Consider the following 21,933-nt stretch of genomic DNA (forward strand, 5'->3'; position numbering starts at 1 on the left):
CACATATACTGGCTGCTGTATATAGGCTGCTCCCTAAAGATGCTTACCTCCAAATATTCATGATGACACTGCATTCACTCTGACTTCAGCCCACCCATTCATTGCTTGTGCCCGGTATACAGACAGCACCACAATTATTGGCACCCCTTATAGAATTTTTGTAACTGCTTAGCATTCCATAACAATCTTTCTCATACAAATGTCTTTTTTATTGTTTCTTTCCTTTAGAAATATTGGAGGTTTTCTCTAGAAACATATCCAATAAAATAGTGGCAACCCTAAAGGATATTTTAAATATCCATCACCAAAAGACAAAAGAGACAGAGGACATTTAATACTAAGAATACTAAAGACTACTAATAAGAAAATTTCTTCTTCTTTATTTTTGTCTTCTTCTTCTTCTTCTTCTTCTTTATTATTATTATTATTAAAAACATTTTTTTACCAGTTAAAGGACACAATAATATTAATCTTGCACTCCTATTACAAGCTCTGTGTCAATTATTTACTTCATTGGGAAATATTTTTAGGGTGCTTTTATTTCTGACACAGTGCTTTTACAAAGAAATTCCCTTATTATGTTACTTATTATGCAAACAAAATGTGTATACCCTTTTTTTTTTTTAAGAAAACACTTATTTATTGTTTATCATATTTTTGATGTTTTTTGTTTGTTGTTTGCTTTATATTCAGTTCTACTCCAAGAACATCTCAGGGTGCCAATATTTTTAAAGCTGACTCCAAATACTGTAAGTCTATAATAATTATTCAGCTGGCACTGTACATACTAGAGTATTAATGAAACAGGCTTTAGACATGTATTTTGTTTATGTGAGGAAGTGTAATGAAAGCTCAGATGCAGTCAGGTTCAGTGTACAGAGGAAGTGAACTCTAGAGATAAACCTACCTGTAGGATGTGGCTGCCCAGGTGAGGCTCAAAGATCTCTGTGGCAACTGCACTGGGGCTCCTCCTTCTCTGTGAGCCAATAGCTGAGGAAAGAAAAACCACAAATCAGTTTTGAAGTGCGGAGTGTTTGTGTGTGTGCGCGCGTGTGTGTGTGCGCGTGTGTGTGTGTGTGTGTGTGGGCGTGCAGACGCATGCATGTCCCCACTTTAGTTCTTCCAAATGAACTTGGAAATGGAATTTGCCAGTGTGATTTAAACAGATATGGTAAACTGCTGAACAAACACTTCTGCCCCAATAATACTAAGCCCCTGCTACTGTAAATAGACAGATGCAAATCACAGCTTACTTATGGCTTGTGTCCATGCGCGTGTTGCATATTCATCTAAACAGAGCCTGCTCTTTATACAAGGGATAAAATCGGCACAGTTATTCAATGACGGAGCACCTGGAGAATGACACCCTTAGGGCATTTTTTCTCTGTGTCTCCGTTTAAAAGCAGACTCAGGCACTGACAGCGGTGTAGCTAAAAAAATGGCCTGGGGTGATTTCAAACTTAACAGACCTTGTTCCACCAGAGTTCATTATTGAAAATTTTATAACAAAGCTCTGTGTACCTAATTTTCCAAGCCTAGCCAGGCGTTCGGGTAAATGTTTCTGAATTAAGTGCAATTAATGATGTAATAAAAGTGCTGAATGGCTATTAAGGACCAGAAGCAAACAGAGCTGTGCATTTGGGAATGCACGCTGGGGAGTGAGGGGCAAGAGGGCAGATGGCAGGGCCCTGGGGAAGGCAGAAGAGCTGAGGACATGACTGTGGAATGAGAGGCTCCTGTCTTTCAGAGCGGCTTGGGGAAAACACTGCTATCCCCTCCGGTTACGCTCTCAGCACTTCACACTGAGTCAGGCCCAGAGGACAAGGAAGGCCAGAACAGTAGGAAGCATGAGCAGGGGACGAAATAGAAGCACACAGAACAGGCGGGTCAGTGGAGGCACTGCAGGACAGAGAACAAACAAAGCACAGCCAGCAGGACAGAGTGCTAACTCACAGCAGAGGGAGCTGTTACACCCCGAGAAAGAGAGAGAGAGAGAGCAGAGAGGGCACACACAGTTCAGACAAACATCCGAGTTTGCTACATACCAAATTCTCTTCTAATTTATGGGTAAAAAGATTAATTTATTCACAATCATGATCCCCAAAATCTTTTTTTTTTTAAGCAAAGCAGAATATATCTCAGTAGTAGAAATCTTCATGCCTTAATTCTGTAGCCACATCGATTAGAACAGATTTGTATTTTTATTTTTATTAGCTAATGTGATTTGAACTCATTTCAGATTCTGTTTATTACTATTCTTTACTGAGATATATTGATATGTTGTTTGTTTTTTTTACTTGTTTATTGATAAAAACCCTACTGGAATCTTTAATGTTTAATATCTTTGATGTTTCAGATCTTTCTGTCATTTTGTTTATACAGTAATAGATTTGCTGTATAACATCCTGTGGTCAAATAGACAGAATTGTAAAAATAAAATATGTAGTAATTATCGTTTAAGGGGCCTAATCTGAACCGAGCTAATTGTAGCCTCAGATTCCTGGTCTAGGCTGTGAGATGGCTTTTGTTTATGTAGCCTGTTGACCTCAAGGTTCAATGTGTTGTGCATTTTAAGATCTTTTCTGTACAAGAGTGTTTTCGAGGGGTTTCCGTAGCCTTCCTGTCAGCTAGAACCAGTCTGGCCATTGTCTTCTCATCAACAAGGTGTCTCCACCAATAAAACTGTTTTTTATTGTTTTTTTTCACTGTTCTGTGTAGTCTCTAGAGATTGCTGTGCGTGAAATCCCAGTAGATCAGCAGTATCGAAAATACGCATTTCAGTCCATCTGGCAGCAACAACCATGCAATGTTCAAAGTCAGTAAGATCACACTTTAACATACTCTGGTGCTTGCTAATTGCACGAATGAGCAGGTGAACAAGCGTTCCTAATAAATTGGCAGGTACTGCAATGTCATTCTTACTCTGTATTGAAATGCCAAAGAAAGTGTAAGTAAACATATACACCATACAGTAGCCTCCTTGTTTCACTGTTGTGACTCTGTACATGCATTTACATTCTCATATTGCGCACACACACAAAACACACAAACTTAAAACAGTCTTCTCGTATAAGACGACTGAAGAAAATATCAAAAGATGAAAGCACACTTGACCAACTTCAATTATTATCCTCTCTATCGTCATGCAGACTCAGAGGAGGAAATGATTCTTCTTCGCCCGTACAATAGCCCTCATCACAAGGATCCTTGCCTTTGAATGAACGCTGCATAGAAATCAGGCACAGATTGCTCTGAGTGCTGCACATTCTTTGACCTTGGGGATCTTTTCAAACTCCAAACTAGATAGTGGTTAATATTTTATAATAAAGAAGTTAAAATGTTAAACCGGGCCCTTTTCGACGAGGAACGGAGGCCAGAAACGAGCCCTTCCGCTAACAGAGAAGCGCTGCTCTTAATGATGCTGGCATTAGTCATTCGGCGCAGTGCTTAAGCTACAGATGGTCCATCGGCCTCATGCTGTCTCACATCATCACAGACCCCCTGTGACATCCACAGCCATGTGCCAAATACAATACTGGGGGAAAAAAATGTACAAAGGCTAAATGAGTCTGATAAAGCTAAAGATGATGAATGTGACATTCAGAGGTGGTGTGCAGGTCGTTCTGTGTAATCACCTGGTAGAGAAAGAGTATGTGTGTGAATCTCAAAGCACCTTCATTTGACCTTCAGTGAGTAAGAAATGAGAGACGTAACGGAACTGAGCGTGAGAGCCGAAAGAACGCTTTTTCCCATCGTCATCATCATCCTCAGACTCCTCTAGAGTCTGGGAAATTCCTCCTCTATTCTTTCTGCTTACAGAGCACAAACAGGGGAGGGGCTCTCAAGCCTAATCTCTGCCTCCATCACAATATCCAGTCCCCGCCTACATACACATTACATCCAGCTCTGTGTGACCTGGAGGCAGTCCAGAGCAGGCGTATGACAGTTCTGTCTGAAGAGGACCTGGCTGGCGATTCAGTGCTCCTCTACAGGTGCCCGGGCAGTCGTGGAGATGAATATAATTACGTATCGATCCCGAGCATTATGCTCTATTAATCTGCTTCATTTCTGCTCAGGCCACAAATGATAGACAAAGAGCAAGCTGGCAGAAGTTCAGAGGCTACACAGAGGCTGCTCTGTCGCTGTCCCATGTCGTACGTCTTCCCCGCTTTAGTGCCGTCACACGGCACATTGAGCAGAAATAAAACAAAAAATAGGAAGGAAGCAGAAGCAAATGAATCAAATCCGCAAGACACAACCAGGCGAGATTTCATTCAATGAGTTTTTTTTTTTAATGCAAAGACTTCTTAATATTCGGTTATACATCTCAAAGTGTTGTCTGGATTATTAAGTATCTACAGTAAAAGTATTGAAAAGAGATTCATTGGGTTCTCTCAAGGTTTCTTCCTCTTCATCTCTTCCATCTAAGGGAGTTTTTCCTTGCCACAGTCGCCCCAGTCACCTCAGGCTTGCTCATTGGGGATAAATACAAACACATTTAAATATAAGTATAATATTAATCTTGGATCTTTGTATAAATATTTGTATAATGTTAACCTTTTTGTACTTTTGGCAATATTTATTATGTTCTGTAAATTATTATGTTGCTGCTTTGAGATGATGTCCTTTGTTAATATCGTTATACAAATAAATTTGAATTAAATTGAAGATTCATATATATATATATATATTGTGGAAGGACCTGAAGAAAGTAGTTCATGTTAGGACACCCACCAAAATCCCAGTGTTGAAGCTCCTCTATACTAAGAAATGGGATAAAATTCTTCCAGGCTGTTGTGCAGGACTGATCAAAAGTTACCTGAAACTTTTCTTGCAGTTATTGCTGCACAAGGGCTCACAACAGATACTGACTCCAAAAGTTCACATACTTTTGCAAGTCGTAGATATGTAATGTTGGATCATTTTTCTCAATAATTAAGTATAATATTGTTGGCTCATTTGTTTAATTGTGTTCACTTTTAGGACTTGTGTGAAAACCTGCTGTTTTGGGTCATATTTTTGCAGAAATACAAGAATTTCTAAAGGCTTCACAAACTTTCTTGTGACACTGTAAATATATACATATATACAGTGAGAAGTGTAGGAGTAGTGTAGTGAGAAACAGCAGTTAAAATAGTTAAACAGCTAAAGAACTATTTTGTTGTGTTGTATACTCTATGCTATATAATTAGAACATTATGAGACTTCATAGATATTAAACAGTAATTTGTTGAATACAGGTGCACTTTGGGCATTCTTTAGTTCTCAGGCTGAAATTATTCAGTTGAAAGTATCGGCGTTTCTCCCCCTGCGGGGTGGCAAAGGTGCATTATTCAGAAGTCCTTGACTCAAATTCATGTAGATGCAAATGGCGTAAGGACTACCCTGATACAGAATAATGCTATTTTATTATGAGAAAATATCCGTTTCCATTTAACATTTTCAATATTTAATGCCGGTGCTTAATACTGCCATGCTACAAACAGCGTTCAATGCAAGAACGCAATATATGCAATTTGATTTTCGGCACCGTAGCAATTTCAAATCGCAGCACTATTTGAAAGTCAATTTAACTTTCGGTTTTATAAGTCAACATTATTGCTATTGTTAATTTATTTCTCATTTAATGGGAAATTGGCAACATGGCCCCTGACTGTCATTTTAAATCTGCAATAATTTCGTCTGAAGCTTAGCGTTCTTATTCCCTGGTCTTGGATTAGCGGAGCTAAATGGCAGCCCCTTGCTTTACCAAAGCTCAGGGGCAGGTACTGTTACACAAATTGCCAATTCAATTAACAGAGTGTAAATGCTCAACTGGCAGCTGGCACAGGCGACAGCTATTTTGGCAAGTGTCAGCCTTAATTCATCAAGCTGTCAAAGTGCTCACGGTCGGGAGCCGGTGGACACTGTCAGTGCCGACAACGCCACAATGGTGAAGTTGTATAATCCGGCTACATGCACTCACACACAGATGCGCACACAAACACACTCAACACACTCAGACAGGAAAAGTATTCACTGAGGGGCTGCACCAATTGACCAGACCCTAGCCCGAGTTTTAGCAGCACTGCGGATGTGTTTTCATCAGCTTGGGAAGATCATTCGCTCACATCAAGAGCTGTTGTGAGGGCCACAACAAAAGAGTGAGATTTGGATCTTAGATCCACTGTGGTAACTGAATCAGCGCTACGAGCTCAGAATACTAATCTACCTCTAGATAAAGCACTCGGAGTACAGCCTCCCGATTATTCCCGAGATTCCTGCAGCTAGTAACTTCCTGTGCGCTTTACACAGGGGACCTCTGATGTCTTTTCAGCTTTTAAAAGAATACATATATTTAAAAACTTTAAAAACACTTTCTGCCAATGCAGGAATCTGCTCATTGCCTGAAATTGAAATTATATTGAAACCTGAAATTATATTTATGAGTTGAAATGATTTTTTTTCCTCTTCTGATTCTAATTACTTTGATTTAGTGCTTAACAGCGCAACAATGTCAGATTTCTCCCCTGTTCTCTCTGTTCATTTGCCTCCATCTTTCCTCCATGTCTCCTCTCATTAGACAGGCTAGCTTCCTCACAGAGTGAGACACAACAGAGCTTAATTGATAGGCCTCTAGACACACTCCAATTAGTGCTGAACGCAACACCGTTCACATACACGACTACACACACACACACGCACCTACATGAGTGCACATCCACACGGCGAAAAAACTGTATTATATTGTAGAAATGAGTTCCATTCCTCCTTCTTTATTATTGCAGCAAAAAAATTGTTGCGTAAGGCGATCATCATTCTTTTATTCATTTGTATGAGGGAAATGAAAAGCACAAGCAGAGAAGGAAGCTTAACTAAAACGAGCCTGTTTCTTTTCTAGCGGCACATTAACACACACCACTCCAAACTCTCACTGGAGAGAAAGTTTCCTTCAACATACAGGATATTACAACAGCCGAAACTAATCCATTTCTACTGAAAATCCAGCTGCAGCTAAGGCTAGGGGTCAATAAAATTACATATTCTTCCCTCTACAGTGGCTGCTTCTCCAAGGTTAGTCTTGACTTGCAAATATGAGAATCTAAAATCTTTCAGAGGTTACCCATTGAAAAAGAACAGGTCGGAGTAAAACATTACGACATGAAAAATTACAACAAAATTACGACGTGATTTTTATTTATTTTATAATCAGACGTCGTTTTCATTTTCAGATGAAGGAGCTAAAAATAAATGAATATGTCCTATTTTAAAAAACTTAAACAATAAAATTCACAAAAATGTGAACAAAAACAAATAAAAGGCAGACTATGTTATATAAAACAGAGTTTAGAGCTCAATTTGGCTCAGCTGTAACATAAGCTGTAAGTGTGGGAGCAGATTCCAACTAAAACACTAAAACAACATGATAAATCATTTACTCTCAATAGAGAGCTAAATTCTCAGACTGTTTGTTCTACGTTAACGGCTCTGATTAGATTCCTACATTTGTCCGTAACACAATATTTACCCATTAAAAGCAGTGTAAAAGCAAATCAAGCCTGTATGAAGCATATCCACGCTCCATATCCGCACTCTCTCATTCCTAATCAAAATGTACATTTTACCTCCCAGACTGTTCCCCAGCCCTAATATTTTCTCCGAGTAAAAGGTGCTGAATAATTCAGTGGCCGATAATAATGACGGTTCCTGATCACACACTACTCACATGTTCCTGAATAAGTCATGGACATCATGATGGAGGTTGAAGCATTTGTTTTAATTAGTTTCTTTTAATGCCTTTGACTGCTTTAAGTTTTCATGATGATGAGTTTAATAATCCATGTTCATCTTTCTCCTCATTTATATCATTAAATTTTAAGCAGCTTTGTGCTGCATTAATGCCGGCGCTTACAGATCTGCCCTACACGCAGTATCGTCCTCACCCTGTGCCACTGCTGTATGTCTGCTTCTGTCTTATTATTATAGTACGAGTAGATTTCAGACCTGACAATTTGGTGCAATATCAAAAGGCTGGAGTTTGGATACATTTCATCTAACAAAAAGGCTCAGTGCTTGTGATTGTGTGTCAGAAAGTTTAGTCAACTCTTCCGACAACTTAAAAGACAAAGATGGTTTGTCCTTGTTTATCATTTGTGTTGTATCATTTATCATTGCTTATCAGTAAATAAAAAAAATCAGCACTGGTGAATTGCTATGGAATAAAACGAATAAAATCTAGGATCCAAGAGAAAAGTATTTGATGTATTGTCTGCTGATCCTTTACGCTTGTCAGGGGAGCCTAACATAACCTGAGACAAATTACAGAGAAAAGGTTTATGATTCATTTAAAATGTTTAAATATACATCCATTTAATATTAAAATATAATAACAATAATAATAATAATAATAATAATAATAATAATAATTTTTAAATATATATAACTGTATTTAATGAAATGTACTTTAATAAATATTTTTTAAAAATCTATTTATTTATTTATAAATTCCTCTTTCTGTTTTTCCAACATACTAAACATAATAAGATTATCGATAAGAATATTTCTAAAACTAGTTCTATATTCTTAAATAATGATTTCATATTTTGACATCATTTAATATACTTTTTAATATGTGTACCTAATTATTTAATAATTTATACTTTTGTTTGACAGAAAGAAATCAATGCTAAAACCACCCAATGTCTCATGAAGTGAACAGGATAAACCTAAATGTTATTATGACTTAACATTTGTGTCTGTATTGCTACATATACTAGCTCTACATGTTATAAACATGTACAGGAAATGTAGCTGTGTAAAAAAGACACGTGATGAAGAGCTCACAGACACACCTTGAAGAAGAGCTCAGTAAAATGTGGTATTTATCAAGCTGCCATTTCATGATATAAAAGGCCCAGGAAAGAGACACACTGCATGACAAGTAGTGTCCACTCAGAAATCATCAAAACTCATTTGTACGAGCGAGAGAACACGACAGAGAGAAGACCATCATCCAGAGAATGCTGCATCATTTATAAACAATGCATTGGAGAAAAAGCAAAAACGTCTATGTGAACAGATCTAAACGGCTGAAGCGAAAAGGAAACAACTTTAAAGAGTGAAGGTCACTTAACAAAACAAACAAAGCTTTTGTCTTCATTATTTTAGGGAAAGTTTTCAATATTAAGGTTGAAGTCCTGTCTTTTCTGCAGCTGTTTCATTAGCAGTGCTGACTAAGATTTCATTAAGGTTATATCTAAAGTTGCTTCCATTTGGTCCAGACAACAGATAACAACATTTATGATGGTGCAAAGCCATCAGTTGTTATTCTCTTGGTTTCCTCAATGTGCAGTAGTTACTAATGAAAAGAAAAACTCGTTAGTTTAGTGCCTGTGATATTAATTTACGGCTATGTCAATAAATGCTAAACCTGCAATACTGCAGTTAGTTCTAATTCTAACATTTTTTTTTTTTTTAATTAAATGGCCCCCTCATACTTATGCTAATTTTAGATCAAGAAACATCCTGGAAGCAAGATATCACATATGTTATAGCAGCTACAAAATAGTGCATCCATCACCAGCCTCTCTCTCTCTCTCTCTCTCTCTCTCTCTCTCTTTCTCTCTAAAAAAAGATGATCCTGGGCATCACTGATATTGTTTTCATTAGGTTGCTTTAACCAGCTTAGGAAGGACTTGTTTAAAACCATAATCATAAAGTGTCCTTAAAGTGTCCATCAAGTTTATGTCTATTCTAAAAATGTTCCTCAGAATCCACCTCCATTCTGTCCCTTTTCAAAAGGATATGTTAGATCGCTAACAAGAAGTTACCAACTCTGACTGCTCCTGAACGCGTATGGATCGTTGAATCCTGGGAGTCCTCCATGCTAAATGCAGCTATCGATATCTCCCTCCATTGAGGACAGGCGGAAGAGGACAAGATTATTGACATTGAGCTACATGAGTGAGGTCAAGTTCAAGGGGCATCGCAAGTGGATCGATACTGTGGGATGTGCAAAAGAAAATAATGAAAAAAAAAAATCTCATTTCATTTGGAAATGCATTCATTATGGCTAACTGAATTAGGGTGAGAGACAGGCCACCCGCACTGCCCTAGAGCACAGCCATGCAGATAGACTCCAAATCCATTACTGAAGTGCACTGCTAGGCGTGTCCTAATAAACTCGTGTGGCTCGGGCTGTAGAACACACTTCTATTCATGAAACCTTTACAACACACATCCACTGGGCTCCAAAAATATACAAAGGAAAGAAGCAATGATTCAACACTCTGACTATAAAAGTCATGCTATGGAGAATATACAGCTAAATTATGATCACTATAATTAACGGGATTTCATAACAACTGCCTTTACAGAATGGAAATGATGCTGGCCTCAATGAGGCAAGTTTGATGATTTCTACTGACAGAAAAATGGTGGAAAATCTGCATTATTACCCTTAGGACATGCCAGAGGACTGACATGCTTAAGACAGAGGATCCAAGATGACGGCTGGAGAGTGTAAATCTTCCTGCTAACAGTTCACGTTTGCCTGTTCACTCAAACGGCTTAGCAACGACGAGAGGCAGAAAAAAAGTTCTGCTCGGAATCGAACACTTTATCTGCTTCTCCGGTGTCTGGTTTTCAAAACAATCTTTCTGTCTTCTTTCGGAGTGAAACAAATAATGCTCAATGTCACGGTTGAGCGTGTGTCTGTGAGAGGCTAAAAAGCATCGAGGCCAGTCAATGTAGCATGAAGTCTGTGCCTTACGGAAAGCTTCCACTCCTTCAGCTCAAATGCAGCATAACCTGTGTGTAACAGACAGGATACTACCACTGAGCTATACACTCTTCACATCTATACACACATGTACACACACACACACACACACACACACACACACACACAGACACACATGCACAATATTTAACAACAATATACATTCACACACACACTCACACACACACAAACAAACAAAAAAATATATAAAAATATATATACTGTATATATTCATGAACAAGATTAATTGACACACACATACATTCACACACACACGCAATATTCAACAACAAAATTCATTAACACACATTTGCACACCCACACACACACACACACACACACACACACACACATATACATACATACACACACATACACACACCTGTCCTTGAATCAGAACATATTAACATCAGCTTATACTACTGCTTACTGTGCGTGTGTGTGTGTGTGTGTGTGTGTGTGTGTGTGTGTGTGTAAAAGAAGAGGGAATGGAAAGAGGGGTACTGTATATGACACTCATTTTTCCTGTGAATGGATAGTGAAGGGTACAAAGCTACACAGAAAGGAACAGAGGAGCTCCTCTATGACTGCTTGAGTCAACGATTAGAAGAAAAGTGTGAAGGTGACTGGAAGAATTGTTAATGTAACAGTATAGGAGCAGTATAGAAAACAAAAACAGAGAGAGAGAGAAAAAGAGAGAGAGAGCGAGAGAGAGAGAGAGAGAGAGAGAGAGAGAGAGAGAGAGATGAATGAGGGAAGGAGTGTAGAACACTGGAACATAAGACACGTTTCAGACATTGGAAGGCTGATGTTTCAGTCTGCCAAATGATATAATGAGGCATTGAGGCAGAGAATATTAGCACCAGGGGAATATTTGGGGCAGAGTAATTAGGCACTAACCTATAGTGGCACGCTAAACAGAGAGACAGATCCATATACACGACTGGAGTCTATGGAGCTTCACCAGTGCTGGGCTACACATTAAGACGTAATGTAGAAGATGGAGGCATGAGGTAAAGGCAGCTACTAATGTTAAAAGCTAAGAAAGGACAGTGTTGAGACAGAGGCTAAGCATTACGACATTTGTGAGGTGAATATAAAAGTGTGACGGCTAGATTCGACTGCGTAAATGTAGAAAAAAAACAGATTGCATTGTATTTTCTAATTACGCTCCCAGTAGTGACTCAGTAGATGTGTGAAGCTGCTTCCTGACTTCATCCATGTTAATGAAACACCGCTAGCGCTCATCATGCTGGCAAGCCGCGCAGAGTGAAAGAGAGATTAAACTCATGGATGACTCAAGTCCCGTTTGTAGCTAAGGTCAGGAATTATGTGCTGTGTAAAAAAATAGATATTAGTGAGAACTCATTGGATCTCAGGACAGGGTTTAAAGTTTTCATTTTAAATTGATCTTTTTATCTGGAACAAATGCTGTGTGTTCAAATGTGGCACTAGGTGGAGCTTCACTAAAAGAGCGCTATACTGACCACTGAATTTAATCCCCCTAGAGAGACAAGTATCCTCCTTTGTTTGTGTGTGTATGCGTGACCTCTTTGTCTCTGTGTGTGTCTGTGTGTATGTTTGTGTGTGTGTGCATGCGCCTCTTTGCTTTGTGTGTGAGTGTATATATGTGTGTGTGTGTTTGTGTGTGTCTGTGCTTGTGTGTGTATCTGTGCTCATGTGTTTGTGTGTTTGTGTGTATCTGTGTGTTTGTGAGTGTGTGTATCTGTGCTCATGTGTTTGTGTGTTTGTGTGTATCTGTGTGTTTGTGAGTGTGTGTATCTGTGCTTGTGTCAATGTGTATGTGTTTGTATATATACTGTATGTGTGTGTGTGCATGCGCCTCTTTGCTTTGTGTGTGAGTGTATATATGTGTGTGTGTGTGCATGCGCCTCTTTGCTTTGTGTGTGAGTGTATATATGTGTGTGTGTGTGTGTGTTTGTGTGTGTGTGTGTGTTTGTGTGTGTCTGTGCTTGTGTGTGTATCTGTGCTCATGTGTTTGTGTGTATGTGTGTGTTTGTGAGTGTGTATCTGTGCTTGTGTCAATGTGTATGTGTTTGTATATATATATGTGTGTGTGTGTGAGAGAAAGAGAGAGATGGAGTTTCAGATCTGTGTGCAGGTCCAGTGTTTGTGCTCATGTCCTGATGGAGTGAGAGCAGGCTGGAAACACCACTGGGAGAGAATGTGCACACTAAAAATTAATGAACTCTGAACTCCTCGCTGCGCTGCTCCTACAAATCGCATTGCCTCACAACTCTGGGGCATGCTGGGTGGTTTGATGCCTTCCCCGCTGTCCATCTTTCTGCTGAGCCAATTTTCATTTAAACCTAATTAAGAGCCTGAAATGAACATTATGCATTAGTTGAAGTGTCGGGATCCGTTGACTATCCTTAGAAAGGGTCTTGGGGAGAAAAAAATCTGTGCAGGGAGAAGAAAGTGGAGGGTGTAAGAATTAATTATAAGATATTAGCATACAAGTCATCTCATTGCAAGTTGAGTTAATGGAAGAATTAGTTCCATCATGTGTTAAATAGTCAGAGCTGTTCTAGTAGCGTTTCTTCAATTTACTACACAAAGGTCAGTTTATAGGCTTGCTGGGCAGAGTTGTACATGGCCACAGAATGACAAAGGTCCGAACAGTGTTTAAAGCTACAATAAAGCACCAATTAGAAAAAAAAAGCAGATCACGGTCCGTGTTAGCATTACAGCGGCGTGCGAGTTTGGCATACTGTATCCTATATCAGAGTGATTTAATTAAGATTGCTATCAGAGCTTATTGGAACGCTGCATTATCTACAAGCAATATCAACCCCAGCAGCTCAAACATAATGAACACGCTTCAGATTACACGTTAGCAACTCCACCTAATTGGGGTGTTCGCATGAAGTGCTTTTTGTCTTTCGTTTCACTACAGCCTTAAACGGCACTGCGGATTAATGCGCATTATCTGCGAGCAGCAGCAGACTGCAGGTGAAGCGGCCTGAGCTCTTATCGCTCCTGGACGCTTATCACGGCTCCTCTCCATCGCCTTCTGAAGGTCTTGCCCAATGCTGCTGCCTGAAATGGAGCTTGTATGCAAAAAAAAAAAAGAATGTGGGCCTTGACCCCCTCCTTCACTCACACACTGACTCATACCCACACCACTGAGCTGGGCCAAATACACACCCTTTTCACTACACAGGTGTTGCTAACAGGAGGGGTGGGGGCGGGAAGGTGGTGTTGTATTTTTCAGCAGCGATGTTGTAATTCACCCCTCTCTACTTTGTCCACACCCTCTACCAAAAATAATAAAAAAAAAAAAAAAATCCTGTTTGAAATATTTTGTCCTGGATTGCATTAGGCAGGCTGAAATTAATCTACCATTACGGAGAAAATTTAAGACTCTAAAGCTTTGAGGGTGGCGGTAATAAAACAGTTTAACTGCTCTACTGAAAACATGATTGGTTGAAGGCAGCCACCGAGCGTTTTATCATGTGCTAAAGAGGAGACAGGGAAGAGAGAATGAGGAAATGGAGAGGTAGAGAAGACCTCGGAGCCGGTTTTAGTGCCATTCAGCTGAGTCGTACTTAAACTACACGTAAACACGTGGCACGCTCCTAACTGGAAAACACTACACACTGGACTAGGACACTTGTGGCGAATATACAACTCTGACTGTATATCCTGGACACACACACACACACACAATATACCAAGGCTGGAAATAACAACCATTACTGCGTAGCACAAAGCACCACAACAAAAAATAAGAATTTTCCACTTAATAGTTGTTGTCCTTCAGTTTTTTTTCAATGCTGCATGTCATGACTATTTGACACCTCTGGCACACAGAGCCAATGAGCCACTAAATGTGAATTTGTGGGACAGGGATTCTCCTACCCACTGAAAGGCAAAATATGCCCTGCGGGGTTAAAGTTCACCCGAGGATGACAAGATCGAGGATGGTCACTTGTCCTGGCAGGTTGATGAAACTTCGCCTCAAGTCAGGACACTGCTAGCACATGACATGCTCCTCTGAAGCATAACAAGAACCCTCAACCCTTCGATCTAAGGGCTTTTAACCCTTTTACCAGTACACTGATATTCCAGTCTGACGGCGGAATGAAAATCGACTAATAGGAGAGCTTCGAGCAGTATAATAACAAATGAATTATTTTATCACTGCGAGTCTGATATAAAATAAGTCAGGACACAGTGTGAGGTGTTTTACTTACACAGATTCAGATTCTTATGAACAAGCACTTGAAATGGGTTTGATACATCATTTACTTTAAAAATATAAACATTTGTGTGGAAAAAAAACAACCGTTAGGGATTAGGTAACTCTTTTCTATGAATACATTCCCCCTGATAGTATTGGTAAAAACAGAAATACTTAAAACCCTGAGTTTTGTATTTCAAATGAGCCGTTAAGCATGACATAGAAACTCAATGCTGAACACTGACACCACAAAGCAAACACAAATTTATTATTTGGCATTTGGGCACAAGAGTAAAACCCTCTCAGACATTCCAAGGCGTTTCTAACTACCTTCATATTCACTATAGCTCACATCTTAGATTTTACATATGCAGCTGATTTGTTTTTTTTAAACTAGTTTAGTGACTGATATAGTGATTTAATTACAGATTATGTTTGTATATAGACACTCATGTTTATGAGAACGTCATCTAGTGCTTTTCTATTTTATTTATTTTTTTAGTTTTAATGACCTAGTCTGTGGGTTTATCTCTTCAGATCGTTACGTAAAAGTCTAACCAAATACCTCAAATCAAGTCAAGTCAATTCAAGAAGCTTTTATTATGTCATTTCAACCATATATAGCCGATGCAGTACATAGTGAAATGAGACAACGTTTCTCCAGGACCATGGTGCTACGTAAAGCAAAGACAGAGCTACACAGAACAACAGCTGATTTGGTTTTAATAAATTAGTTTAGAAATTTTAGTGATGGTCAACAACATCATGCGGTATTCCTGGCTGTGGGCCTTAAGACGAAGCGAAAACTTTCTGTAAACATGTGCAGTGTGTACAGTAAGTACAGAATAAAGCAGGTGTGTGAAACTGATTGTTGCGTGGGCCACATCAGCTTTTCTGAATCTATTCTCTGATCTGATTACGATTGTGACTCACTTTATCATATTTGTGTTTCTATTGAAGGAAAAGTTATGGATTTATTGGTAGTTTGTGCTGCAGCCTCTTTACTGCAGCAGTAGAAAAGCGATCTCACAGACTTCTTGACTACTGTATGTGCTTAGTATTCCACATCTTATATCAAGCCAATCATGACACAGAGTCATCTGTTTACTCATCTGGAGTCAATCACTGTATCAATGCCAGTTAACACCAGACACATTTCTGAAGTGGTTTAAGACATGCATCATATCCGGTATCTCGACTGACAGGAACTGTGAGACATTTGAACAGAACAAGCTCATGGTCCTCTTACGCTTGTTTTAAACTCTGGCTCTGTTTACGTGCATGAAACACATCAGAAAGCACTTTATCTATAGGGTGTCAGATTTATTTCTTCATCTTCATCGACCACTTTAGATCTTCTTTAAAGTGGATGCTTAACTGAAGGGTTTTCGGTTAGATTTGCCTGGGTGTAATCTGTTATCTTCACACGAGTCTCACAGACACATGTTGAAGTCATGTTTACGTGGTGACTAGTCATTAATCCTGGAACGCATTCCATGCTACGATATGCGTGCTGTCGGCTGATGAGTTCCGCCTTTGAGCTTGTTTCCCACTGCGTTCTCACCCGCACTTAACCCACGAGAGCTAATACGCTTAATTCAGCTCATTAACATCTTGATAAATTTTTTTGCAGCACTGGAGTCTGACATTGCTGATCTGCAGGCTGCTGAAAAGTCAGGAACTGATGAGAATATAACTACATAGACTTCATTTTGTATTTATTATTTACAACAGATGCTCTACACGCTCACCCTTATGCATTTTCTCAGCCGCTGCGTCGTGTTTTTTATTATGCTCAATTTATTCAGACGGACAAATAGTATTTGCTCGACGTATTCTCACTGGTTCCTACTTTTCGGACGCTGTGTACAGACTCATATGTTGATCTAGAGGTGTGTATTTCATGTATGTTTTTACACCCTGTGTCAATTTGCAGGCTTTAAGACATGCTAGCTGTCTACAGAAAAACAACAAAAAAGATAAAGTAAAGGAGTGTGTAGCATTGGCGGTTACTGCTTCGAGTATGTGGTACTAGTTTGAGACTCAGGCACATCTGATTAGCCTACGATATAGCATGGCAGAATTTTTTTGAAGACACACTGTAAAGCCTTGTGGCGGTGTCAGAGGGCTAACACACAGAGCTGTAGCGAGTGCTGAAGGCTAACAAGGCTGAAGTGAGCACGCCGCTGTTAGCTCATACTGGTGACTCAGTCTGAGTTTTGGCTTTGCTGTGAAACGCGGTCATCCCAGCCATGTGCGCACAAACCCACACACAAGTTTTGAGGCGTCACATTAGAGCTAAGCTGGTTGTATGAATGTCAGCAAACAGTATCTGGGAGCACGATGGAGTGTGAGAGTGGGGCAAGCCCGTCGCATTTTTCAGCTGACTTTGCAGAGTAATGAGGCGAATACCAGCAGGCTGAGGCACCGCTGAAGGTGTTTTCCACGTGGCGTTTGATTAATTGCACTTTAGAGAAGCATCGCTGAGTGAAGTGAGAGCTTTTTTTTTTTTTCGGAGATGCTTTAAATGGGGCCAGAGTCAGAAAAATGCTCTTGGTCTAATCTAGAAGTAGAAATCTAGGCGTGTTGATCATATATGTATGAGTAAAGGCTTGTGCATGATCTTATATGCAGGAGTTTAAGTTATTCACCGTCCTACTGATTAAGCAGAATACATAAGCAGGAGTGACGCCAGCTTCCTGTCCAGCAGTTAAAAACGCTTTAATATTCATTCACTCTAATCTAAAGCGTCTCTCTCTCTCTCGCTCGCTCGCTCTCTCGCTCGCTCTACACACCAGTAGAAACAAGAGACGGATTCAAGCATCATGCTAACTAAATTCATTTCTCTTGGTTTAGATCAGTTCCTTTGTTACTGAAACATCAAGAAATTTCAAACAAAGAGCAGAAAGGAAAGAAAAAGAGCTTTGACATAAGATGCAGGCATGTATTTGAAAACACTCTTTAGATTATTTCAAAGCGGCTCTGTTTTAAAAGCAGCGTTTCCGCCTGTCTGCAGTTGAACAAGGGCAGCAGACTGGGGCTGATCTCACTATTAAAAGTGACAGAGCTCTGTAAAATGGTTTGTAATTGTGGCGATCTTGTGTTCTGGAAGCAGATGAAAAGTGTCCCTGTTTTTGAGCAGCTTGACTTAATGGAAAGACGGCAGTGCTGCTGGATATGGGGCTAAATTGATGCAATTATTTGGTGGTGAGAAAGAAAAAAAACCCAGAAAGCTTCCATTTTATTCACTGGAACATTCAGTAGGAGGAAAAGCTAATTCCAAAGAACAGTGACAGCAAGCAAATACAAAATGTTTTGTTTCATCAGCTTCAGAGGCATGGTTGGCTACATTTGCAGTTTTGCTCCAAGGCCTTTGATTGTCCAGATGGACTATAAATGGCAACATTTGGAATAGTAACCTGGGTTAACTCTGTTACAGATCTGTGTTTGTATCCACAATGCTACGAGCTACTAAAGCCGCTACTGTTTGAAGTGTGTGCACTTGAAGTGTGTAACAGTTGGGGGAAAGCAGACTGCGGTGTTTTTACTATTTCAGCTCTTACCCCAGCAATGAGCTCAGCTTTTTGAAGTAAATAAGCTTATTTCTTAGTTTGCAGACAACCTCCTGCCTTGTTTGTGCGAGGTCCAACAAGTGCAGTTTTACTGGATTTACATTTAAAAGGGACCCCCATGTGCAGTGGAAAATAAGTGTTGATTCGCAGAAGTATCAGCTGTGAAATCGATTGAGGTTGTGCGGCGCTCCCGAGCAGGCGGGCTGTGGCCAGGCTCGGCCGTTACGGCCTACTTCAAAAGGCAATTAGTCCGATTTCACATTCCCCGGCAGCTGAATAATTTCGTATAATTTTTCAGGAGCGCTGGATGAAGGCCAACTTTGCTGGAAAGCGCAGAACCCCTGGCCCCTCCTCTTCCCCTCTCCTCCCTTCATAAGCTCCCCTCGTTCCCCCCTCAGCCCTGGTTTCTCCCCAACTGCCACCCCTCTCTTCCCTTATGTGCTCTCCTCATAATTTGAAAATCCTGTTGAAACACGGCTGTCCTAATTACATGCGCATCGGCGTGCTGTTGCCTCTATCCAACCTCGTTCCCGCTGGGTCTGAGTCACCTGTGGCCACGCACATATGCGCCCCCACCACACACACACGCACACACACACACACTCACACACTAATTTCATCTTAGTACAGTGCTGTCAGACATCTCCCTTGACTGGGCTCTTTTAATCGATTAGCTGAATGTCTATATAATACATCAGCAGCTGCCAGGCAGAAGAGCTTCAGCAGTGAGACAGTTTAATTACTGTACATGTGTACTAGCACACACACATACACACACACACACAAAAAAAAAAAAAAAAAAGCCAGCAACACACAGCATCCCCACTGCCCACTGCTTTCTGCCCCGGAGCCTGGAGTTAGTGCGCTGAGCTCTAACCTCTGATCATAGCATAAAGGATGAAAACAACTGGCAGGAAAAAAAAAAAAGAAAGGAAAAACCTATGCAAATGCACAAAGTAGTTATTTTGTAGGGGTTTGTTTACAGAAATTTGACTGTGAGATCTATGCTCAATTGCAGTAATGAAATCCCTTTCTCAGGCACATATTTAGCATTCTCATTTAATCACTGCTATTAAGCCGCACTGCCAGAGTAAGATGCAAATCTCGTGCAGAACAATTCGGCATTAAATCCACAACCGCCTTTCTGCTCATGATGCGTTTCTGAGTGAGTTAAATGGGCATTCATTAGCAATAGGCAAAAAAAGGTTCTAAAGCAGTAAAATAATAAAATCTATAGAAGCCTACTTCAGATTCGATCCAACCAGACCTCAGATCTGTGTGTGTGTGTGTGTGTGTGTGTGTGTGTGTGTGTGTGCATAGCTGAGTGTTCTACCTCCTATAAATATGCTCTTGTGTCAGATATTTCTCTTTGGCTGTGTTCGCCTGGCATAAATAATTACAAACTAAAAGGCTTGAATCATTATGGGCGGCTGCCAGTGATTGATACGCGTACAGGCTATGAGAGGGCTAGAGGAGAAAGAGAACAGACAGTCCACTTTAGAAAGTGTCTACCGAATTGATTTAACAAGTTTAATGTGTGCATCAATGTGGGACTATTACTGATCGTAAGCCTCAGTGATGCTATTTGTTCGACTGGCAAAATACTGCTCTTTAGAATGAGTGCATTAAGTCTAAGATTGCAGAGAAAACCCTATTACAACTTTATTGCTGGTAAATTGGAACCAAACGTTGTCTGTATTTCAATTATTCTGAGTTACCCGAGAAATAAATCGATTTTGTATAGGCTCAATCACAGAGACAGTGATGAGAAACGGCTTATTACACCCTGACAACCCGTGGATGGTCTTTTGTTTTTCCCCTCAGCAATTTTCGAGAAATTGTCAATTAAGGACTTTCTTTCTGCTCCCTGATTGGGCAGCGGGAGCACGTCAGCCCATGGCGGAGTGATCGTCATGCGACTTGTATGGCTGGGTGCCATTCTCAATGCTTGTTTGGGTTTTAAATTTTAATCTAGCCCTCCTACGCCGGCGTGTCAACAAAAACTCAGCCAGTGTGACATGGTAGATAATCATTACACAGCTCATCTCCCGCCAGCAGAGTGAGCTCTCTCTGCTCCCCTCAGCCACCTCAAACCTCTGCAACTCACACATCAGTATCTCCAACTCAACCCCAAAAAGCTACAGGAAGTGTTAAAAAAAAAGCCTTATTTCCTGATTGTATAATGTATGTGAATATCAAGCTATGATACATTCTTAAACATAACCCTTGTTAGAGATAAACAGTTTTGTGTAATGTGTGCAAGCATGTGTTACACAGCGGGGATACAGATTTGACTTAAAAGATATGTGAGGAATCAAATAAAAAAAAGCACGTCAAACATTCTTTAGTCACGTTACAGCGTTTTAACAAGTTACTCTAGATGTCCAACTGAACGTCTGTGATGAAAAACGCAGATTCACGTTGATGGAGTTGTATCTTCAGAATTCAAAGCAAAGTTGTGCTTTAACTCTGTACATCTAAAGGAATCACTCTGGCACTTTCACAATATTTCCTCAGCCCTCGTGGGATTTGTGAAAAAAGCAGTCACATTAAGCAAATGGAACAGAGAGCCACATTACACACAGCCCGGAGATACAGCAATGCAAATTCCAAACCAACCAGTACAGAAAAAAACAACAAAAAAAAACCCAAACAACAAATTCATGCAGAGTTTAATTAAAGGATCTGCATAGCTTGAACACTGTGAGAAAAAGAGAAAGTTCAAAATCAAAACAATGCCTTGAAGTTGATATCGTTTAATGGCATCAGCTCTTTTTATGGCCCAAAACCAGCAAACAGGAAACACTGATCTCCTCTTCGTTAAGGCAGCCGACACTCTCGGCTCCCTCGTCCTCTTCTCTTCCCTGGTTCCTCTCTCTTTCTCCTCTCGTCCTTAAAACTAAAGCACTGTCTGCTGAGCTGCGCTGCCTTTTATATATATATATATATATATATATATATACAGAGATGAAGCGACAACAAATCAGAGAAGAAGAAGAAAGAGGCGTTATTAATCAGGAGAACATGCTCTTACTGACCCACTGGAAAACAATAGCAGTGGATGCCAGAGGATTTGCCCAGCCTCGCTTTGGCACACACAGCTTCCTTTAGCTGTAATTGGCTTGGCAGCTTAGGAGCTGATAGTGAAAGACAGGATGTGTATTACTGCTGACATGCCTGACACCGCTGTCCTCAGAGAGTACAAGGTGCACGTGGTGTACGGCGTCTCTGTTCTGGTTCCTCGCCTTAAATATGAGGCTACGAGATAGAAACTCCATCTGAAGTAACACTTGTGATGCTCTGTTTTAATATTCCTGTTGTGTAACAATCTTTAAAACACACTCACACACACACACATGCACACACACACACACACACACACACATGCACACACACAA

General features: G+C 40.1%; 1 protein-coding gene across 1 annotated transcript in view; it reads right to left on the reverse strand.

Annotated features, from left to right (window-relative positions):
- LOC132852464 (neuronal PAS domain-containing protein 3) overlaps positions 1–21,933 on the reverse strand; it is a 220,285-nt gene that overhangs the window by 103,700 nt on the left and 94,652 nt on the right. The window contains exon 4 of the mRNA XM_060879687.1: positions 908–990. Coding sequence (XP_060735670.1) covers positions 908–990 — 83 coding nt within the window. The remainder of the gene's footprint in view (positions 1–907; positions 991–21,933) is intronic.

Source organism: Tachysurus vachellii, chromosome 10 (genome assembly GCF_030014155.1).
Source record: "Tachysurus vachellii isolate PV-2020 chromosome 10, HZAU_Pvac_v1, whole genome shotgun sequence".
In the NCBI taxonomy this organism is placed as follows: Eukaryota; Metazoa; Chordata; class Actinopteri; order Siluriformes; family Bagridae; genus Tachysurus; species Tachysurus vachellii.